Source organism: Thrips palmi, unplaced genomic scaffold, assembly GCF_012932325.1.
Source record: "Thrips palmi isolate BJ-2018 unplaced genomic scaffold, TpBJ-2018v1 HiC_scaffold_17, whole genome shotgun sequence".
NCBI lineage: Eukaryota > Metazoa > Arthropoda > Insecta > Thysanoptera > Thripidae > Thrips > Thrips palmi.
In genome coordinates, this window is record NW_023144626.1 from 2,905,004 (window position 1) to 2,921,786 (window position 16,783).

The 16,783-nt window shown below is 43.0% G+C and overlaps 3 protein-coding genes across 5 annotated transcripts; 1 reads left to right on the top strand and 2 right to left on the bottom strand.

Moving 5' to 3' along the window:
- Positions 1 to 3,116: 3,116 nt before the first annotated feature.
- On the bottom strand, positions 3,117 to 8,901 carry LOC117644095 (microtubule-associated protein futsch-like). The gene is made up of 10 exons (XM_034383292.1): positions 8,460 to 8,901; positions 8,050 to 8,250; positions 7,739 to 7,962; positions 7,516 to 7,666; positions 7,270 to 7,439; positions 7,039 to 7,153; positions 6,721 to 6,939; positions 6,517 to 6,625; positions 4,246 to 6,412; positions 3,117 to 4,174 (listed from the first exon to the last, which is right to left on the bottom strand). Exons 1-10 carry the CDS (start codon positions 8,565 to 8,567, stop codon positions 3,457 to 3,459), a joined length of 4,182 nt encoding a protein of 1,393 aa, XP_034239183.1. The 5' UTR covers positions 8,568 to 8,901; the 3' UTR covers positions 3,117 to 3,456.
- Positions 8,902 to 8,988: 87 nt separating this feature from the next.
- Positions 8,989 to 11,671, top strand: LOC117644099 (slender lobes-like protein). The gene has a single exon (XM_034383301.1). The coding sequence runs from the start codon at positions 9,046 to 9,048 to the stop codon at positions 11,257 to 11,259; it is 2,214 nt and encodes a 737-aa protein (XP_034239192.1). The 5' UTR covers positions 8,989 to 9,045; the 3' UTR covers positions 11,260 to 11,671.
- LOC117644097 lies at positions 11,659 to 16,756 on the bottom strand. Of its 3 annotated transcripts, none has more exons than XM_034383295.1 (7): positions 16,575 to 16,756; positions 16,211 to 16,484; positions 15,869 to 16,116; positions 15,595 to 15,780; positions 15,369 to 15,516; positions 15,022 to 15,254; positions 11,659 to 14,889 (listed from the first exon to the last, which is right to left on the bottom strand). In XM_034383295.1, the coding sequence occupies exons 2-7, from the start codon at positions 16,457 to 16,459 to the stop codon at positions 13,413 to 13,415; spliced, it is 2,541 nt and encodes an 846-aa protein (XP_034239186.1). In that variant the 5' UTR covers positions 16,460 to 16,484; positions 16,575 to 16,756; the 3' UTR covers positions 11,659 to 13,412. The 3 variants fall into 3 exon arrangements, with proteins under 3 accessions (XP_034239186.1, XP_034239185.1, XP_034239184.1); XM_034383294.1 differs by having other exon boundaries at positions 16,211 to 16,488; XM_034383293.1 differs by having other exon boundaries at positions 16,211 to 16,756.
- Between the last annotated feature and the right edge of the window lie 27 nt (positions 16,757 to 16,783).

The window sequence follows — 16,783 nt, forward strand, 5'->3', positions numbered from 1 at the left end:
AGGACTGACCCCAGCAGGGCAAGCAGGGCCAGCCTGTGTGGCAAGCCTTGGTTGGGATCTACAACACGTGCGGGCCGCCGCGGCCGGGCCGGGCCGGCTCGACGGCACCGCGACCTTCGCCGGGCCCTTGACAGGGCTTGACAGCTTGGAGCGGCGCGCCGCGGCGTGGTGCACTTGCACCCTCCAGTTACGCCGTACTATACTCAAGGGCAAGACATGCGCACAGCGCGTACACTGGCGTACAGCATCAGAGCGATGCGGCTCGGCCCTTTGCAGGGCGGCGCGGCCGGGTGGAGGGCCAAAATTTGCCGTCCCGAACTCACCAGTTTTACAGACGCGTATCCAGACTCGAAAAGGTGGGGGTAATGTCGCATCTTTTGCCTACCTCACAGGCGGATCGAACGATGAATCGCCTACCCATCGGGCGTTTTGCTGTGGATGGAGAGGGGGCAGGGACGTGGCATCCGCGCCTCGCTCTGGAGATCGATCTTGGAGTCGCGCAGCGATTTAACAAAACATGACGTTTTGTCGTAACTGCTTCGTCACGTGACGTTAACTCGTGCCGCGGCCCGTCCAGGCCCGTCCGGCAGCTCCGCGACGGACGGCGCCGTGATCGTGTTTAGGCCGCGTCAGACTTTCCAGCGTCTAATTTCCCCGGAGGGCACCACTTTCCTGGCAATATGATGCCGCCCCGTTCGCCCCGTTCGCCCCCTGAGCACAATTTGTGCCGGACTGTCTAAGCGGCCCGCGCGCCGGGCCAAGCCAAGACCACGCCCGTGTAGGACCATCGTGGACCACGCTGCGTTAGGTTAGGTTAGGACCACGCGCCCCGCCATGGGGCTGGAAACCGGAAAGACGAAAACTTAACACCATGCCATCCTGGAGTCTCTCGATTCAAAAATTGTTTTCACATGGGAAGATTTAATTTTTCCAACACTGTCTAGCTGTTCGTTTTAGTTTTTTTATTATTTGACTTGCAAAACGCTCGGGTTTGGTTCGGCCCTGACTGCCCTTTGCGTCGTGTGTCATCGTGCCTTGCCTTTTTCAGTTTGCATACTTTATTTATTATGGTTAGCAGGGCGACGGGGCGACTTGGCTGGAGAGGGGGGTTGGAGGCCAGGTTAGGCATGGGTCACCGTCCCCCAGATAACACGCACACAACAGCTTTGCATAATTTTTCACGCTATGACGGATAGTGTTTTCTCGCGTAGAAGGTAAAAAAAGAAGGAGAAACAGTCTCCATGAACCCACCTGGGAGTGGCCTCGGCCGGGTAGTCGACCAACAAGCTGACATTTGGCATGTCCTCGCTTGCCAGGTTCCACAGTTTTGCCTGCTCATCTTCCCGAACGCGAGGGGGCGCGTCCGGGAGGGTCCGGGATAGGGGCATGAACGTTTAATGAGGCCCGGCCACGTGATAAAGGACCGTCAAGGTGCCGCCGCCGGTCGTCGCTCTCTCTCTCTCTCTCTCTCTCTCTCTCTCTCTCTCTCTCTCTCTCTCTCTCTCTCTCTCTCTCCCTCTCGCACCCGTGGGGCGTCTCGAGCAAGTGCGAGAGAGAGAGAGAGAGAGAGAGAGAGAGAGAGAGAGAGAGAGAGAGAGAGAGAGAGAGAGAGAGAGAGAGAGCGACGAAAGCACTGTTCTGAATCAGCCTGCTGCGTCGCGCCTGCGCCCTGAGCTGTGGCTTTAATTTGGGCGCCGCGTCGTGCTTTTCCTTTTCCGAAAACGAGGAGTCGCTCCTCGACTCTCTCTTCCTCTCTCTCTCTCTCCCTCTCTCGCACCCCCAGACGTCTGGCGGTGGACTACGCCGCAGCGATCAGCGCAGCAGACGTTAACGGAGCACGAACTAATTCAGTCCTACCAACACCAGCCATTCAAAACAGCACTCAAAAAAATAATGAAACTTGAGCGGGGGTTGAATCTGGGCCCCGCCGCTCGACCTCATTAGACCGGACTTCTGTTGCTCGCATTATATTTACTCAGTCGATTGGACTCAGTGCTTCAGAAGTCCGCGACGTCCGGCGGGTTATCGTGCCCGTGCCTCAGAGGCGTTTGTTTGTTTGTGTCCTGAAAGCCACTGTGTCTGTCTCGACTGGGCTCGGCGAGGGCGGCAAGGGCCAGTAGTTTTCCCCCGGTGCGCCGCGGCGCCTTGAGTGACGGCGAGGCATTTAAGACCCTCATGTCAGGGGGCAGAGTCAATGACCCTTTTCCCTTTTGCCGACCCTCCGACCCTCGCCTCACCTTGCGCTCCCCACAGTCCCCCTGCCTCCTCCGACCTCTGTCTCCGATTCTTTCCCTCTGGATGCCTTCCACCTCCCTGCCTCCCCCCCCCCCTTTCCCCCGCGCGCGGCACGGCGCCCAAGGCGTTGTACGAAACACGCAGCGCTTTGCTTTTAGCGGCACAGAACGAACTGTGCTTTGTGGCTGTCTCTCTCTCACCCCTACGGAACGCTCCATGAGTGCGAGGGAGACAGCGACGAGGCACTGCTCGAAATCAGCCCGCTGTCGCTGTGCGTTGTTGGGTCGAACGGGCGGGCCTCTATGGGCAGTGGCAGCAGCTAGCAGACGGATTCCAAAGAGTCGCTCCGCCTCAGTCGCACTCAGGGGGCGTTCCGTAGGGGTGCGAGAGAGGCAGAGCGGCGATGTGACTCTTCTGACTCGCTCGCCCGGGGCCGCCAGGGGCTCTGGAACCTCCGGCAATTAGTTCCCCGTGTTCGCGCGGCCCGGCGAGGCCCCCTCCCACGCACTCAGTGAGAGCTTGCGAAGTGAAAGTGAGGAAAAATAGAGACGGGGCGGGTCGTAGTCCGTACTCCCCAGAGGCAGTGCATGCCGCCCACCTCGTGTGTGGAACCATGGTGGAACCGGCTCCAGGTCGGCGTGGCTCGTAATCTGGCACAGGTGCGGCAGCGGCGCCGCCTGCGGGCTAGGCAACCAGCCCACGGTCGTGTTCAGCTGCACAGCCTATGCCGCCCACTGCAGGCGCTCTGGCCCAGGTTATAGTTATTTTAAACGGACTACCTTCTGGTCCGAATTGATTGATCTAATGCATATCTAATTGCATTTTTTTTCCCCAAAATTTTGACTAGGCAAAGGTTTAAAGATAAACACACCAAATAATCTGCTTAAAAGCACTGGTATTTTATTTTTATTTTCACCATATTTATAGACACTCTTGTGATAAACTTAAACAACCAAATAATACAATAATAAACAGTTTGTTAACTGGCAATATAGATAATTTTATAGTTTCATAATACAACAAAGAACATCTTCAAAATGCTGCATGGAAATGATTAAAAATTTAGTCCTGAGGACATTAATTTATGATACATGAACTGGCACCAGTAAATATTTACTCATATTGTGAGTGAAAAGCCCAGGTGCAATTTATCGTAACTTAGTAGCTACACCATATTTTTATAAGACTAGACAAAATGAAAACATCTAGCATCAGATCATCTCAGACCAAATGGGAGTGAGATCCAGTTGAGCTCAAATCTGAAGGATGTTTAATAGGAGTAGAATGGCCACGTCCCTGCCTGATTGCAACTGTTACAGAGCTGCTCAGGATCGGCTCTTCATCAGGCAAACTGAACACCTCTTTCAAGTTAGGGTTATCAACTTTCATGGGGCTCCCATCTGAACTGGATGTTGTGCTCAACGCCCCCGCCTCCTTAGTTTTACGAAGCATTGCTCCCACCCAACCAATTCCCATTCGCCTAAAGTCTCCCTCAACTTCATCTGCCGAAGAATATAAATCTACTGGGGACATCAAGATATTTGTTTTCCAGTCCTTTGAACCATTGGAACTTGAATTCTGGCTTTGAAAAGAAACAGTGTTAGTTTCTCTGCTGGCCGAAATGTCAGACTGGCCTGCTCCAGTCTTTCCAGAGCTCAAATCCGAATCCACACTGTTCTTCATTGGGCTGCTTGAGCCTGAACTTTGTCTTGGGGCACTGTCCATCTTCTTGGCCCATGCAAAAGGGCTTGTCAGAAGGTTGCGCCGCATAAGTTCAGCAATGACATCAGGAGGAGTTCCAGGTGTTGATGGAGGTGAAAGGCCATGAGCAGGAGATGCTGGTGCAGTTGCGTGAGATCCAATACTTTCAGGAAGAGTGGTACCCAATTCAAGAATGGTAGAAAGCTCATGAGGTTCAGTAGGACTCATAGCATTACATCTGCGGATTTAAAAAATTCATTTATTTTGGGACGGGGTTTTGCAAAAATGATACATAGACAAACAACTTACCTCTCAATATTCCTCCAAAATGCGACTGGTGGTTTAGGCCTTGTGTAATTTAATTCCACATGTCCACCAATATCACTAGAACCATCATGAGGCGGAGTTCTGAACAGTGGTGCAGTCAGGGGTTCTGACAATTCTGTCACTTTGGAGGACATATGACTCCGTACATCGGCTAGAAGTTGTACAACTGCATTGCTGTAAGGGTCCAGAGACATTCTACTGTCCTTGTCATTCCCAATGAGGGCAGGGGCAGCTACATCTGCCCACTCCAGGACATGTGGGGGAGGACTCATGTATGCCGTTGAGTCTAAATGCAGAGTGCTCCTCGACTGGTTGTCACCACTAAGAAGAGAGTCACCCTCAGTGGATGAATTCACCACAGCCTGCCTTCTTACTTCTTCAATCATTTTTGTCAATGCAGAAATCTTCTCATGGCACTGTCTCGTCATGTCAGTTAGAGCTCCCTGATCTGACAAAGCAGAATGCAACAACCATTCATCTGGCTCAGAAAAACACAGTTTACTCTTACTTTCATCATGGATAGTCTCTTGAAACTTTGCTCTGTCATCAGCATCCCGCCGCATACTTTTGGATGGCAGAAATTGCCCTTCTGTCCGTGCTGCTAAAGATGTATTTTCAGAAGGACTAACATCTGTTACAGAGGATTTGAAAATGGCAGAGGAAGGAGTTGATACCTCACTACAGGAAACATTTAGTCGATCAATACTTTCCCTGCTCATGGCAAGAAGTCTATTGATGTAGGTTACAAGAGGCCCACCATGTTGAACTTGATTGCTTGAAGTTCCTGATTGTGGCAAGATATTACGCTGAGCAAGTGCCATCAATGTTTTAATATCCTCAGTCAAGGATGAAAGGACTTTGTCAGGAGGACTCAAATACGAAGTGCTTGTTGAAGTTAGATGCTCTTGCACATCAGAGTCCTCTAGCAATTTTTCTTGCGTTCTTTCGGCAACATTTGTTTCTGAACCTTCCGCTATTTTTGTCCGGATTTTCATTTTATCCTTAGTTGATTTCTTATCCATTTCAGCCTCACTTCTTGTTGACTTTTTACGTGTTTTCTTCTTGCTGCCATCCTTTGAAACTTGCTTGGATAAGATTTCTGGCTTAGGTTTCTTTTCCTTTACTGGTATTTGCTGGGAACTGGAATTTATCTGACATGCCATATCAGGTTTTTCACTCACAGATTTGATTTCTCTTCTTTTAGTTTTTTTAAGAACTGGTTGTTCTTCTACTATTTTTTGGCTTGTGCTTTCAGCAACCTGTTTCATACTGCCAGAGGAAATCTTAATATGTCTTGGTCCATCTACATTTTCCTGAGCTGGGCTTCCACTCCTACTAGATAATTCAATTACCTCCACTCTTCCTTTTTCATCACCAAAGTTACTCATGGGCCCACTCACGCTCACACCTTCCTCAGTTCCACATACTTTCACAAGAACTTGTACACCATGAAGAGATAATGACTTACTACCAGAACTGCTGCTCTCAGTTTGGTCCATAATTACAGATGACATGGAAACATCCATACTGTAGAACAAAGCATCTTTAACAAAAGATCCATCTTCTCCAGACATTTTTCCTTTTCCTTTCAAATGGGATTCAGGGACAAGCGAGTGAGAGGATGAGTTAGAAGATGGATCTGAGTGCTCAATTATAATACTTTCATGTGTACATGAAGTGCCAGGAGATGAGTTTTGCTCATCTTTCTCAAGTAGTGTGTTCATACATTCGGGAGCCACAATGCTGTCACCTAGACGCTTCACTTCTGACCGTTGAACTTTTAACTGTTTTCGTTGCTGTAGTACTTTTTCCTCTAAGTTTCTAATATCCCGCTCCTTGTTGATGTCTTGAGTTTCTTTAACAACCAATGGCTGCTGTCTTGATGACAGCAGAGAGTGCCTTTCATCATTTATCCTCTGCACAAGACTTCTCAAAGCAGTTTCTCTTTCATTGTTTTCTTGATGAGCATTACTAAATGACTGCAAGACATTAGAAGGTGGTGCAATGATGATGGAATCTGATGGAGAAGAGTCTACTTTATGATAATCTTCTTGCTCTGTAGAGGTGTCTTGTGCTCGCCAGAGTCCAACATTTAGACGTGGTGCACTGCCTGGGGTGTCTCCAAAATGTGACACTATTAATGAACCATCTAGGAAGAATTTGCAAAAATTAATTGTCTATTGTACTTTAAATGCTGGGGAACTACAGGGAACAGAATTAAGTGCCGAGGCCGGGAGATGAGGAGAGACTTACCAGGAGTGTTAACTGAGTCAGCTTCCTGGGTACTGTTACAAGGATTCACCTCAGCATCTTGCAAAAGATTTTCAACAGCCAACTTCAACTTACTTTCTTGATTATTCATCTGCAGCAATTAAAATTACAGTAAATATGGTTGATCTTTAGAAAAGAAACAGATGCTGATATCTGCTAGGTTACTAATAGTAGTGAAAAATTTACCTTGATGTATGGCTTTTCAGGTGCACCACTACAGCTACTAAGAGCAGCATTTTGCCTTGCTAACAATGAAAGACTATCCATGAAATGTTTATAATCTCTTTGTGCCTGAACTCTTTGAAGAGCTTCTCTGCCCCGTTGCTGATCTCTCTGTGCAGTGCTGAGCTTGCATTTTGAATCAGAGGTCACAGAAAATTTATCAGCAGCTTCTTTTGCATTTATCTGAAACACATTATTTTAGAAAGTTAGCCTATGTATCAATTTGCTGTAGTTTATGGAAAAAAAAAATTGAAGTGGTTCTAAATTTTTACTTGTTATTACCTCTCCTGCTGACTGTACTTTTTCCACAATGCCAGAGGTTTTACCATATTGACTTGGAAAGCAGCTACTATAGTCATATAGTTGGACATCAGAATTTAAAGCAGTGGCTGGGTCCCTAAAAGTATTTTGAATTATTTTTACATTATGTGAATATTGGATTTCAATAGTTATATTGTTAAAATTACTATATTGCTTAATAGAACTTGAACTAGTCTAAAATTCAATAAGTACCTGACAGATGCTAGTCTATTTGACAAGGATGTGGTTTCAGGAAAATATTGACGTTCATCAAGAAGCCTTTTGAAGGAATCACCATGAGACGATACTGGTCGAGAACCAGAATCTGCATTGTAGGCTAGCCCCCCTTTCATTTCATTGGCTTCAGCTTTGAATGAATCACCCTGGGTGAAAAAGTTTGCAATGAGGATCACGACTACAACAGACACATAAAACTCTCAAAATCAATAAGAAACTGACCTTTTCATTGTTCCTCTGATTATCAATCATGCCCAGCGGTAAGGCTTGCTGAGACCACGATCTTTTAGGCCACTCTGGCATATTACTTTTTTTCTGCCCAGATGTTTTTGGTGGAGGTGCAACAATACAAACTGAAGCCTTTGGTGGAATGCTAAATGCAGAGAAACACGAATCAATAATGACTTTCAAGTATAAAAAAATTGAGCTAAGAGCCTAATAATACCTTTGAATGCCCACAGTGGACTCAGGGCAAGGTAGGGCAACAACTGCAGCAGAACGAGCTCCTTCCACTGCTCGAACATTGAGTAATTGAAACCTCCGCTCATCATTGGCCCTGCGGCGAGCTTTTTCCTCTTCCTTCAGGCGGTTCAGGGCTTCTTGTCCTCTTTTCTGTGCAGCTGATGAAATCTTTTCAGCTTCCTCTCTTTGTGCAGCTTCTTCATTGGGCTGGAAAAAATTGACTGTTAATATATATTGGAAATAATTTATAAACAACTCAAAAGACTGAATCTTTCTTTCACAAAATTCACGTACTTGATTTGCTGCATCTGCATGGCTTTTGCCAACATTCTGTACGGTTTTGTTGTACTCCCCCTGTAATTCTTTCAACTTGCGTACTTGCCACTGATGAGTTCTCGCATTGACACGGTCTTGTACCAAACTAAGCTGCTTCTCTCTTTCGCTATGAACCTTTTGACGGACAAGACTAGCCACATCCTTAGACTGTTGTCTGACCTTAAATGGAAAACAAAACAGCCATCACAATAAGGAAGTAGTAACTGATTCATAATAGATGAGAGAGGCATTGCCACTGAGACCCCACTTCAGGAGTGGCCAAGGGTAAGGAAAATATACATGGCTTATTAAAAAATGTGCATCTTCACAGACATTATAGAACACGGGATTTAGAAGAAAATAGCAATAATTGCATAAATGGCAGTCACCTGCTCTAAGCGAAGTAATCTTCGACGGTTCAATTCCTCACGTCTCAGTGTTTCTGCATCTTTGAAACTCCTTTGAACACGATTAACTCCATCCGATTTGCCTTGCATTTCTGCAGAATGTAACAAGAGGCAACCCTAGAGTTTTATTGTTGTTTTCGTTGTTTACAAGCAGTCAAACAACACCCCCCCAAACACCATCTGTCACTCGTACTCGTACGCTCGCAACAAATTTACTCGACATTTCAAATATTCTCAACTTCTTGAATTCTTCTTTGCCGGTTTTACCACCGCCTTTGTTAAGGTAGTCTCTTTTTGATTCAGTACAGTCACGCTAATGGACTCAGCCCAACAAGAAGACAAGAAAGTGGTTGAGTGAAAGTTAAGATCTTTGAACTGAAGTCTAATGGAGTTTAATCCAACATTTTTAAAGCTTTTCCACAGTATGTCATTATAACAGTCGAAGACGTATGAAGTTCAAACAATCATAACCTATCAACAGCGGGGCTGCGGAGGAGAAGAGGGGCGGGGGGAGGGGAGCATTTGTTTTGTGTGGTTTTTGGTTGGGATCTTCTCTAGACATAAGAGAATGGATCGTGAAACAAACAAGATTAGCAAGAAGAAGAATGTTAAAAAACATAAGTTGTCTAAAAGGAAAAAACACCATGATACGAGTGGCGAAGAATCCATTGACCTGTCTGAAAAGATATACCCTATAGCTCATTACATCAATGACAGGGAAGAAATGATCCAACAAGTTTTCTCTGTTATGGAAAAAGAAAAGCTTAATTGCATGCTTCCACCTATCTTAAAAGGTATGACAATCGAAGTGTTAAAAGAAAAGTGTTTGAAGGAGTTGACAAAAATGTCTGATGATGAAGTACGGAAGGTTTTATGCGGAGAAACCATTGAAGCCTCGACGAAAAAGGTGCCAGGTCCTACAAACATTGACTCCGACACTTGTCAAAGTCTGTCATCTGTTGAAGAATGTAACAATACTGAAAAGGAGAAGCGGACTCTTTTGGATATCCTTGAGCAAGAAATGCAAGAAATAGCCTACAATACTGTACTGAAAAGAGCAGAGAAACCTGAAACAGAATCTGATGATGGGTTGCCAGAAATTGTAGCGATTACCCCTACACATTCCCCCTCAAGAGCAACAAATAATGTGCTGCTCATATGCATTGATTCTGGAGATGATGAACCGTCCAAGTGTGTTAGTGAACCTGTCATTGGAAATAACATACTCAAACAGTTAGACAATCATGATGTTGTATGTGAAGGTGGCACTGATGTGCTTTGTATTCCAAACACAAGTGCAAATACGGAAACTGTCAACCTTGAAAAGAACACCGCGAGTTTTGTGAATATACCTTCAACCTCGCCTTCAAAACCTCCACCTGAAATCAATCATTCAAACTTAGGCCATATTTCCAAAGCAACTAATTCCCAGGAAAGTTTAACAATTCAAGTCTTTTCTAAGAACATGTCATCAGAGCGAATAGTGAAAAAAGTCTGCAAGCTTTCTAATTCTGATCCAGACTTAGGTAAGAATCCGATTGTGAATACAGTGAATTCTAAAGCTGACGATCTGGTAACAGATAGTGCTTTGTTTGATTGTGATAAAAATATATTGTTTAGTGAAAATAGTCAGAATGTTGTTGAAGTACTTACTACTGTCCCCGCTAATGAGGTTGAAGAAATTCAAATAATAGATGAAAATATCACTGCACAGCAAAGCTCAAAAGAAGGCAGTCAATTTTGTGATACGTCTATTTCTCAGCTAGTAGATAGTTGCATTAGCCTTCAAAACTCAATTAAATCAATTGACCCTCAATATGATGAAGTTACCTTAGAAAACAAAGCTGAAGAAAAGGAAGAGGGTGAAATCACTGAAGAAGAATCTGAGGAGGAAGTAGAAGTATTGGAGACCTCTGAAGAGCAACATCAATCCTCCACCATTTTCCTGTCATCTGATGATGATGTGAAAAGTGACCTCAGTAGGCTGGATCAGAAGAACAAAGTACGGAAACATCATCACAGATCCAAGGGTAGTAAAAGAAATAATGTCTCTCCAGAGCGATCAAGGAGGCGCATTGAGAAACGTGGCAACCGAAGCTATAGGCGGAAAACAACATCAACAGTGAAAGAAAGCCAGCGTCATAATGAGAAAGAAAAAGGAGCAACACCAGATAATCACTCTTTAAGCAACAGCACTCAAATACCAGATGAGGTAACTTTAGAAAGCCATCCAGCAGAAACTGAATCAACCCTATCTGAAAAAGATGACTCTTCGCAAGTTGTGGAAGAGATGGAGACAGAAATCTGTGACCCATCCACCTCACCTAACACTTTGGAAATTCACATTTCTGACACAAAACTGGATTCATCAGAAGAAACTGAGGGAACTGACTCGGCTGAGCCAGTTTCAACAAAAACGTCATGGGCTGATAGATGGGCTGAAAAGAAAGACTTAAAAAAGGTAGTAATAACCAGTAAAATTTGTCAAAATGTACGCAAAAGAATTTTGTCTGCCAGAAGAAAGCAAGCAAATCCAGAGCCGGCCACTACTCAGACTGCCCCTTTGCCACCTGTTCCTCCACTAGTGCTTCATGTCGAAGGGAGTGTTCAGGAGTATCAAATGTTACAACTGTTAGACACCGAAGAAAGAAACGAGCCAAATCCTTCTGTATTAGATTTATTACCACATGGCAAGGATTTTGAAGTCGTTTCCAGTGTTAAATCCAACCACGATTTGGAATTACCTGACCCAAATTTAGAAGAAGCCAATCAAACAGAATGAAGCTTTTTCTTTTCATTCTGATTTTTGACCACATCTTATGTTTTTTTGTTATTATTATTTTCAATTGAATTAGAGATTGTTAATGACTGTTGTGGGCTGATTGTAATCTATTTCTAGATTTCTGTTGCCAAGAAATCTCATAGCAAACCTTAGTTGTTTTATTTTCTTTCTTTCTGTTTCTTTTAGAACCAAAGTCTGAACTCAATGCACTCTGGCATCTTCTGCATGAACCAAAAAGATTTCCTCTGGTCTATTTGTCTCTCTTTTTTTTTTTTTTTTTCACTGTAATTATTGCCATCATTCTTTTTTCTTGTTTAGGATTTTGCTAATGCTGTATTTTGTGCTGTTTTTCTGGTGGGAACTTTTCTTTGATTGTTAAAAATTGAAGTAAATGAAGCATTCTTAGAATCTCTTTTATTGTGATATACTCTGACCTGGTACACTTTCCATCGCAGATAAATTAAGTAAACGATCATAATGAACATAGAATGTGGTTCTAACAAACACACACACTTTTCATGTTATTGCATTCAGCATCTGGGATATTAAAAAGGTCTCATCCCAACAGCATTTCTCAGTAAAAGATGCAGAACAAGTTGCTTTTATGCCCTATGAGGGGATAAGAAATGAGAATACATAACTAAGAGTTGGTTTCATTTGTACAAATGTAATAACAAGATAACTTTTCAACATGCAATATGTGGCACATAATCTTACAAAAACTGATAAATGTATGCTCAGGAAAAGACTTAAAGAATAACTATTTTCACTGGAAATGCACCTCACTCTCTTACCTTCCTTTGACTTTGACAAAGTAAATGTGTGAACACATTAATTTCAAAAACAATGCACATGTTTTAAGTAAAATGTGTTCACAGAAAATAAACAGGTACAACAATTTAGCTTGTCAAACATCAAGCATGCATAGGCTACAACCCAGAAACAAAATTATCACAGAGAGTGGAGCTAATCACTTCTGATATCTACCTGTCAGGCAGATCAATACAAATCAAATGAAGGAAGGATAGGTACAAATGCAATAAATATCACAATTCAACCAAAGATCAACTTAAACTTGGACTTCCCTCAAGATAACAAAAGAAAACTTTGTGAACACGACGAAAATACTTAAGTGAGCAAATCATAAGTCACAGTTACAATTACTCTAGCAAAAGTCTGAAGACTAGAGCACACACAAAACTAAGACAAAGTTTGTTCTTCTGTTTGAAAAGTTATAAACAGATTTTATGCTTCCAACAATTGTGTAACATTTAATTAAAAATGAGAACATTCAATACAAACCCCTTTACAGGTTATATTAGGATCATTTTTCAGGAACTAAATTTGGCTTATCAGATAATGAGCCATTGAAGTATTTTCATAACAACCTATCTCAAGTAATCTGTATGCAATTATTATGGAAGGGCTTGTACCGCCTTGTTCAGTAGGCTACAAAATTGCCCTTGAAATTAACGAGCGTAAGTCTAGTGACATCACACCAACAACTCTACAAACAACATACACACATGACATAAAACTCAACTAAAATAAACAAAAGAGATCACTTTTGAAGGGAAACAGATGAATACTACCTTAATGAGTAACAGTCTTTAATACCACTAAAAAGAGGGTGGGGAGATTATACAAAACTCAAAAACTGGGAGTGATCTAGTCACAATTAAAACTCTAAGTAAAGGGTCATGGCATGAGGAATTTCTTTCACATTTTTAATTGTTGGTTTCCATTCATACTCCTCTCTATACAAGGGTAAATGATCACTATCTACAAATCAATCAAGTGATCCACTATTGACTTTCCTCGTATGTAGCAACTAGACCTGGGCAAAACTAATTGATGCTCTTTTCCTGATATGGTAAAATTAATAGCAGATTTGTTGAGAGCAACAAAATTTCCTGCTAATGATATACAAAAAGAAAAACAATGCGACCAATGAAAACAAGTTTGTGCTCAGAACTATGGCACAGAGAAAACTTCTGTAAAAATTTGAAGCAATTGAATTGAACAAAACAACCAATATTTGCAGTTCAAGTTGAATTACTGACATGATATTCTGAGGAACTGTGCAATCATTTAGTTTGAAGAAAAACTGTTTTCACAAAGGAAAAAAAATTAATTGAACGAACAATACTTAATTAGATTGAGTCGTCGCCCAAACCTTCGTCATGCTCAACAACCTCTTCAGCTTCCTTAGGGACTCGCACTTGATCACCATCTTCAATTCTCAACAAGTCCACAAACCAATCGGGGAATGGTTCTGGTCCATTTGGTACGACAGCATCATCCACAACAGGAGCTGCAAGCAATGGTTGCATGTTGCCTTCATGCACTATGGCAACAAATTCTCTTTCGTCACCCAACGGAGCCACAGCATTATTCCCCTCACCATCCCGATTATTATTGGCAAGATCGCCATTTTCAACATTTTCAAACACTATTGGGACGACTGGGTGCCTTGGATGAATCATCCTCCGAGGTAAGGCGGGTCTGCGGTCTGAAGAATCGCTGAATTCATCCTCTGAGAGGGACTGATTGGACCGTTCATCATTTTCGGTTGAAATGTCATCAACTTGCTCTGGAGTCATGTCCACATCAACATCATGATGCAGGGATGAGGAGTTGGGGTACCCACTATCGCCAGCAAAGTCTAAACTACAACTGTCCACACCATCTCTCACCAGAGAACCATCAAGCGACTTCCGTTCAGAACTCAAAGACATGTTACTACTTTCAGGAATTTTATCAGAGTGGCAATAAGTTTGCCCAGTGTAGCAAAGGGCAACACTTGTGGAAGGAGTAAATTCAACATATTCCAGGCCTGCACGTCGCTTAAGACTACAAGATCCATCTAAATGTAACACTTCTACAGAGGTGGACTTTGGTAATTCTTTTGGTTTCATTGGTAAGCTGGTCCCCAAGTCTAACTTGTAACTAACTGGAAATACATCTCCAATCTCATCTTGAGAACAGTTTGGGTTTAGAAGGGGTGATAAATCAACACCAGAATCTGTGATTGGTTCTCGTTTGGATGAGAGATTTGGATTTTCTTGATTAGGGGAACTTAGTGGGCTTGATGTAGAACACACGCTATCTTCATTCAGTTGGGTACTTTGAGAAACACCTGCTTCAGCATCACCTGCTCTTACATGACTTCTTGAATTACAGGAGGTGCACAACCGTTTAGAATGTTCCAACGAGTTCCATTGCCATTCACAGTCAAGCTGATAAGCAACCTCACTTTCCTCGGAATCATATTCATCATGACCGTCATCCACATCTACATCTGTCCAATCTTCTTGAAACATGTCCGTATCAGATTGTCTTTCCCGCATCAAATTTGCAGCATTGTCAAATGATGCCATGGCCATATGATAGTCTGCCAGATATCTAGGTCCAGGGAACATTGGAGGCGTGTCATCAACATCCCACCTTTCATCACTCGCAGCACTCTGAGAATCAGCCTCAGGACTCAACACATTGCGGTCAGTTTCAGCAGCAGCATCCTCAGCATTGTCATTATCTTCATCGCTAGAGTCACAAGGTGCATAACAATTAAAAGAAACAAAGAAAATACCATCCTTTTCTATGATGTCATCAGGGGGAAGCTGGCATCTGAAATTTAAAAGAACAGAAAAAAGAGGATTAGTAAAGTAAAAAGTAAGCATCAATCATTTTAAATGATTAATTCATATTCCTATTAATTCCAGTTTAAGCTACATTTGATGATGCCATGGATATGCTTACCTGATGGATTCTGTGTCAGCTTCAGGTATGGAAGACCGAACCTCCCTCACGAGGTCTTCCAAGGGAACATAAGCAAAGTCGCTTTCGGCCTCCTCTCGATATTGGTCAAAGTACCCCAATCTATTTAACTGATAACGTATTTCATCTTGAAGTTTTTCTTCTTCACTTCTATGATCTGGTTGTTTCATAGGGTGATCATATATCCTACAAACATTGTATACTTCTGCAGAATCCTGATTGATAAAAAACAGAATCAAATAATTTTTTGCTCGGTATTTTTTCTAAAAGTAAATATTTCCATGTATAGTATGCTTAATGAAAAGAGATGGGAGGAAAACACACTTTACCTTAATCACCCTAGGAGAATAATCTCTGCTTCTGATGAACAGTGCCAACTGGGAACAGTGACCAACACTTTCTTGTCCCTGGGGGGGAACACCCACACCACTAATTTCAACTTGATACTGAGGATAACATGATGTGATTTTGTTTGTCCTGCGGAAGAGCCTCTGTTAGTGCATTAATTTGTACCTCACATTGGCAGAAAACTGCTATCAAAACATCAATACACACCAGTCTTGAAACTCTTTCCTTGACCATTCAAATTTGTGGTCATAATGTCTGAACTTTCCATCTAAACCATTTAATAATACATTAAAATCTGAGTTTGGAGTTGTGAATATTGCAATTTCCGGTTCAATAAATCCAAAAATGGTTTCTCCTAACTTTTCAACAATATCCATCTCCAAATGCTCAATTCTAAAATGGTAATAAGTAATTGATTAGTTTTGCACTTGAAATGTACATTGAAATGAAACAAAATTCAAGCCTCAAATACTAGACTCACAATTCAATGCAAACAACAGCATTTGCTCCTTGCAATCGAGCATCACAATCTGCAACACTTCCACAAAGGACTTCAACATGCAGCGGAGTCGCCCGTGGACACAGGTAATCAAATGTCAAGGGTGAAGCTCGGCAAGCATTGTATTCTAAAAGATCAGCATCAATGTCAACCATGATGATTTTTGTGACATTGGCAAGTTGTTTGAAATAAGGAAACATGGCAAGCTCTGCACAGCCAAACTCAACCACCTAGGGCAGGAATAAAAAATATTGAAGGTACATCTTTCAACAATTTATTGTACGTTAAATAGCAAAAAAATCCAATCAAGAAAATCTGACATACCGATGAGAAGGGAGGAGACCATCTCTTGTCATTTAAAATCCCTTTGACAGTCTCATATCTCTGGCGGTACAGAGGCGGATAGAACTTGAGGCTGCCCACTTCATCGTAATAGGCTCTGCCGTCGGGTTCGATGGGGACGTAAGAGCTTCCTCCTTCTCCACTGTCGAGGCCCCATGCTTTGGCCCCGAGGGTATCGGGATCGTCACCTCTTCCTCTGGTGTTTTCAGGTCCAGGCATAGCCCTTGCCATTGCAATGCAAAGTGGTCTTTCCGCGCTGGCTAAGGTAAGACACGGACATTAGTAAGTCTCAACGTACATTGCGTTTGAGGCGATTACAGTTGCACTTGATGCACAGTTAACTGACCGCTTCAGGTGTATTTTCCCAACATTATAAAACCGAATCTACAGTGTTTTTATCAGTTTCAAGCACACGCCATTGCATTTGCTTTTCCAGCAGCAGACAACATTAACAAAAACAAAGCAAAGGAGAGAGGAAGAAAAGAAGACGCGGACAACTCTCCACCGCCCTCTGACAAGCGTAGAGCAGGTGATCAGCTGTTCAACCCTCCCCCT

Coding starts and splice junctions, on each gene's coding strand:
- LOC117644095 (XM_034383292.1), bottom strand. CDS start 8,567: ATGCAAGGCAAATCGGATGGAGTTAATCGTGTTCAAAGGAGTTTCAAA. Junction 7,963..8,049: donor ATGCAGATGCAGCAAATCAA/GTACGTGAATTT, acceptor AATTTTTTCCAG/CCCAATGAAGAAGCTGCACA. Junction 4,175..4,245: donor TTTTGGAGGAATATTGAGAG/GTAAGTTGTTTG, acceptor TTAAATCCGCAG/ATGTAATGCTATGAGTCCTA.
- LOC117644099 (XM_034383301.1), top strand. CDS start 9,046: ATGGATCGTGAAACAAACAAGATTAGCAAGAAGAAGAATGTTAAAAAA.
- LOC117644097 (XM_034383295.1), bottom strand. CDS start 16,459: ATGGCAAGGGCTATGCCTGGACCTGAAAACACCAGAGGAAGAGGTGAC. Junction 15,517..15,594: donor AGGAAAGAGTTTCAAGACTG/GTGTGTATTGAT, acceptor GCTCTTCCGCAG/GACAAACAAAATCACATCAT. Junction 15,255..15,368: donor ATTCTCCTAGGGTGATTAAG/GTAAAGTGTGTT, acceptor TTTATCAATCAG/GATTCTGCAGAAGTATACAA.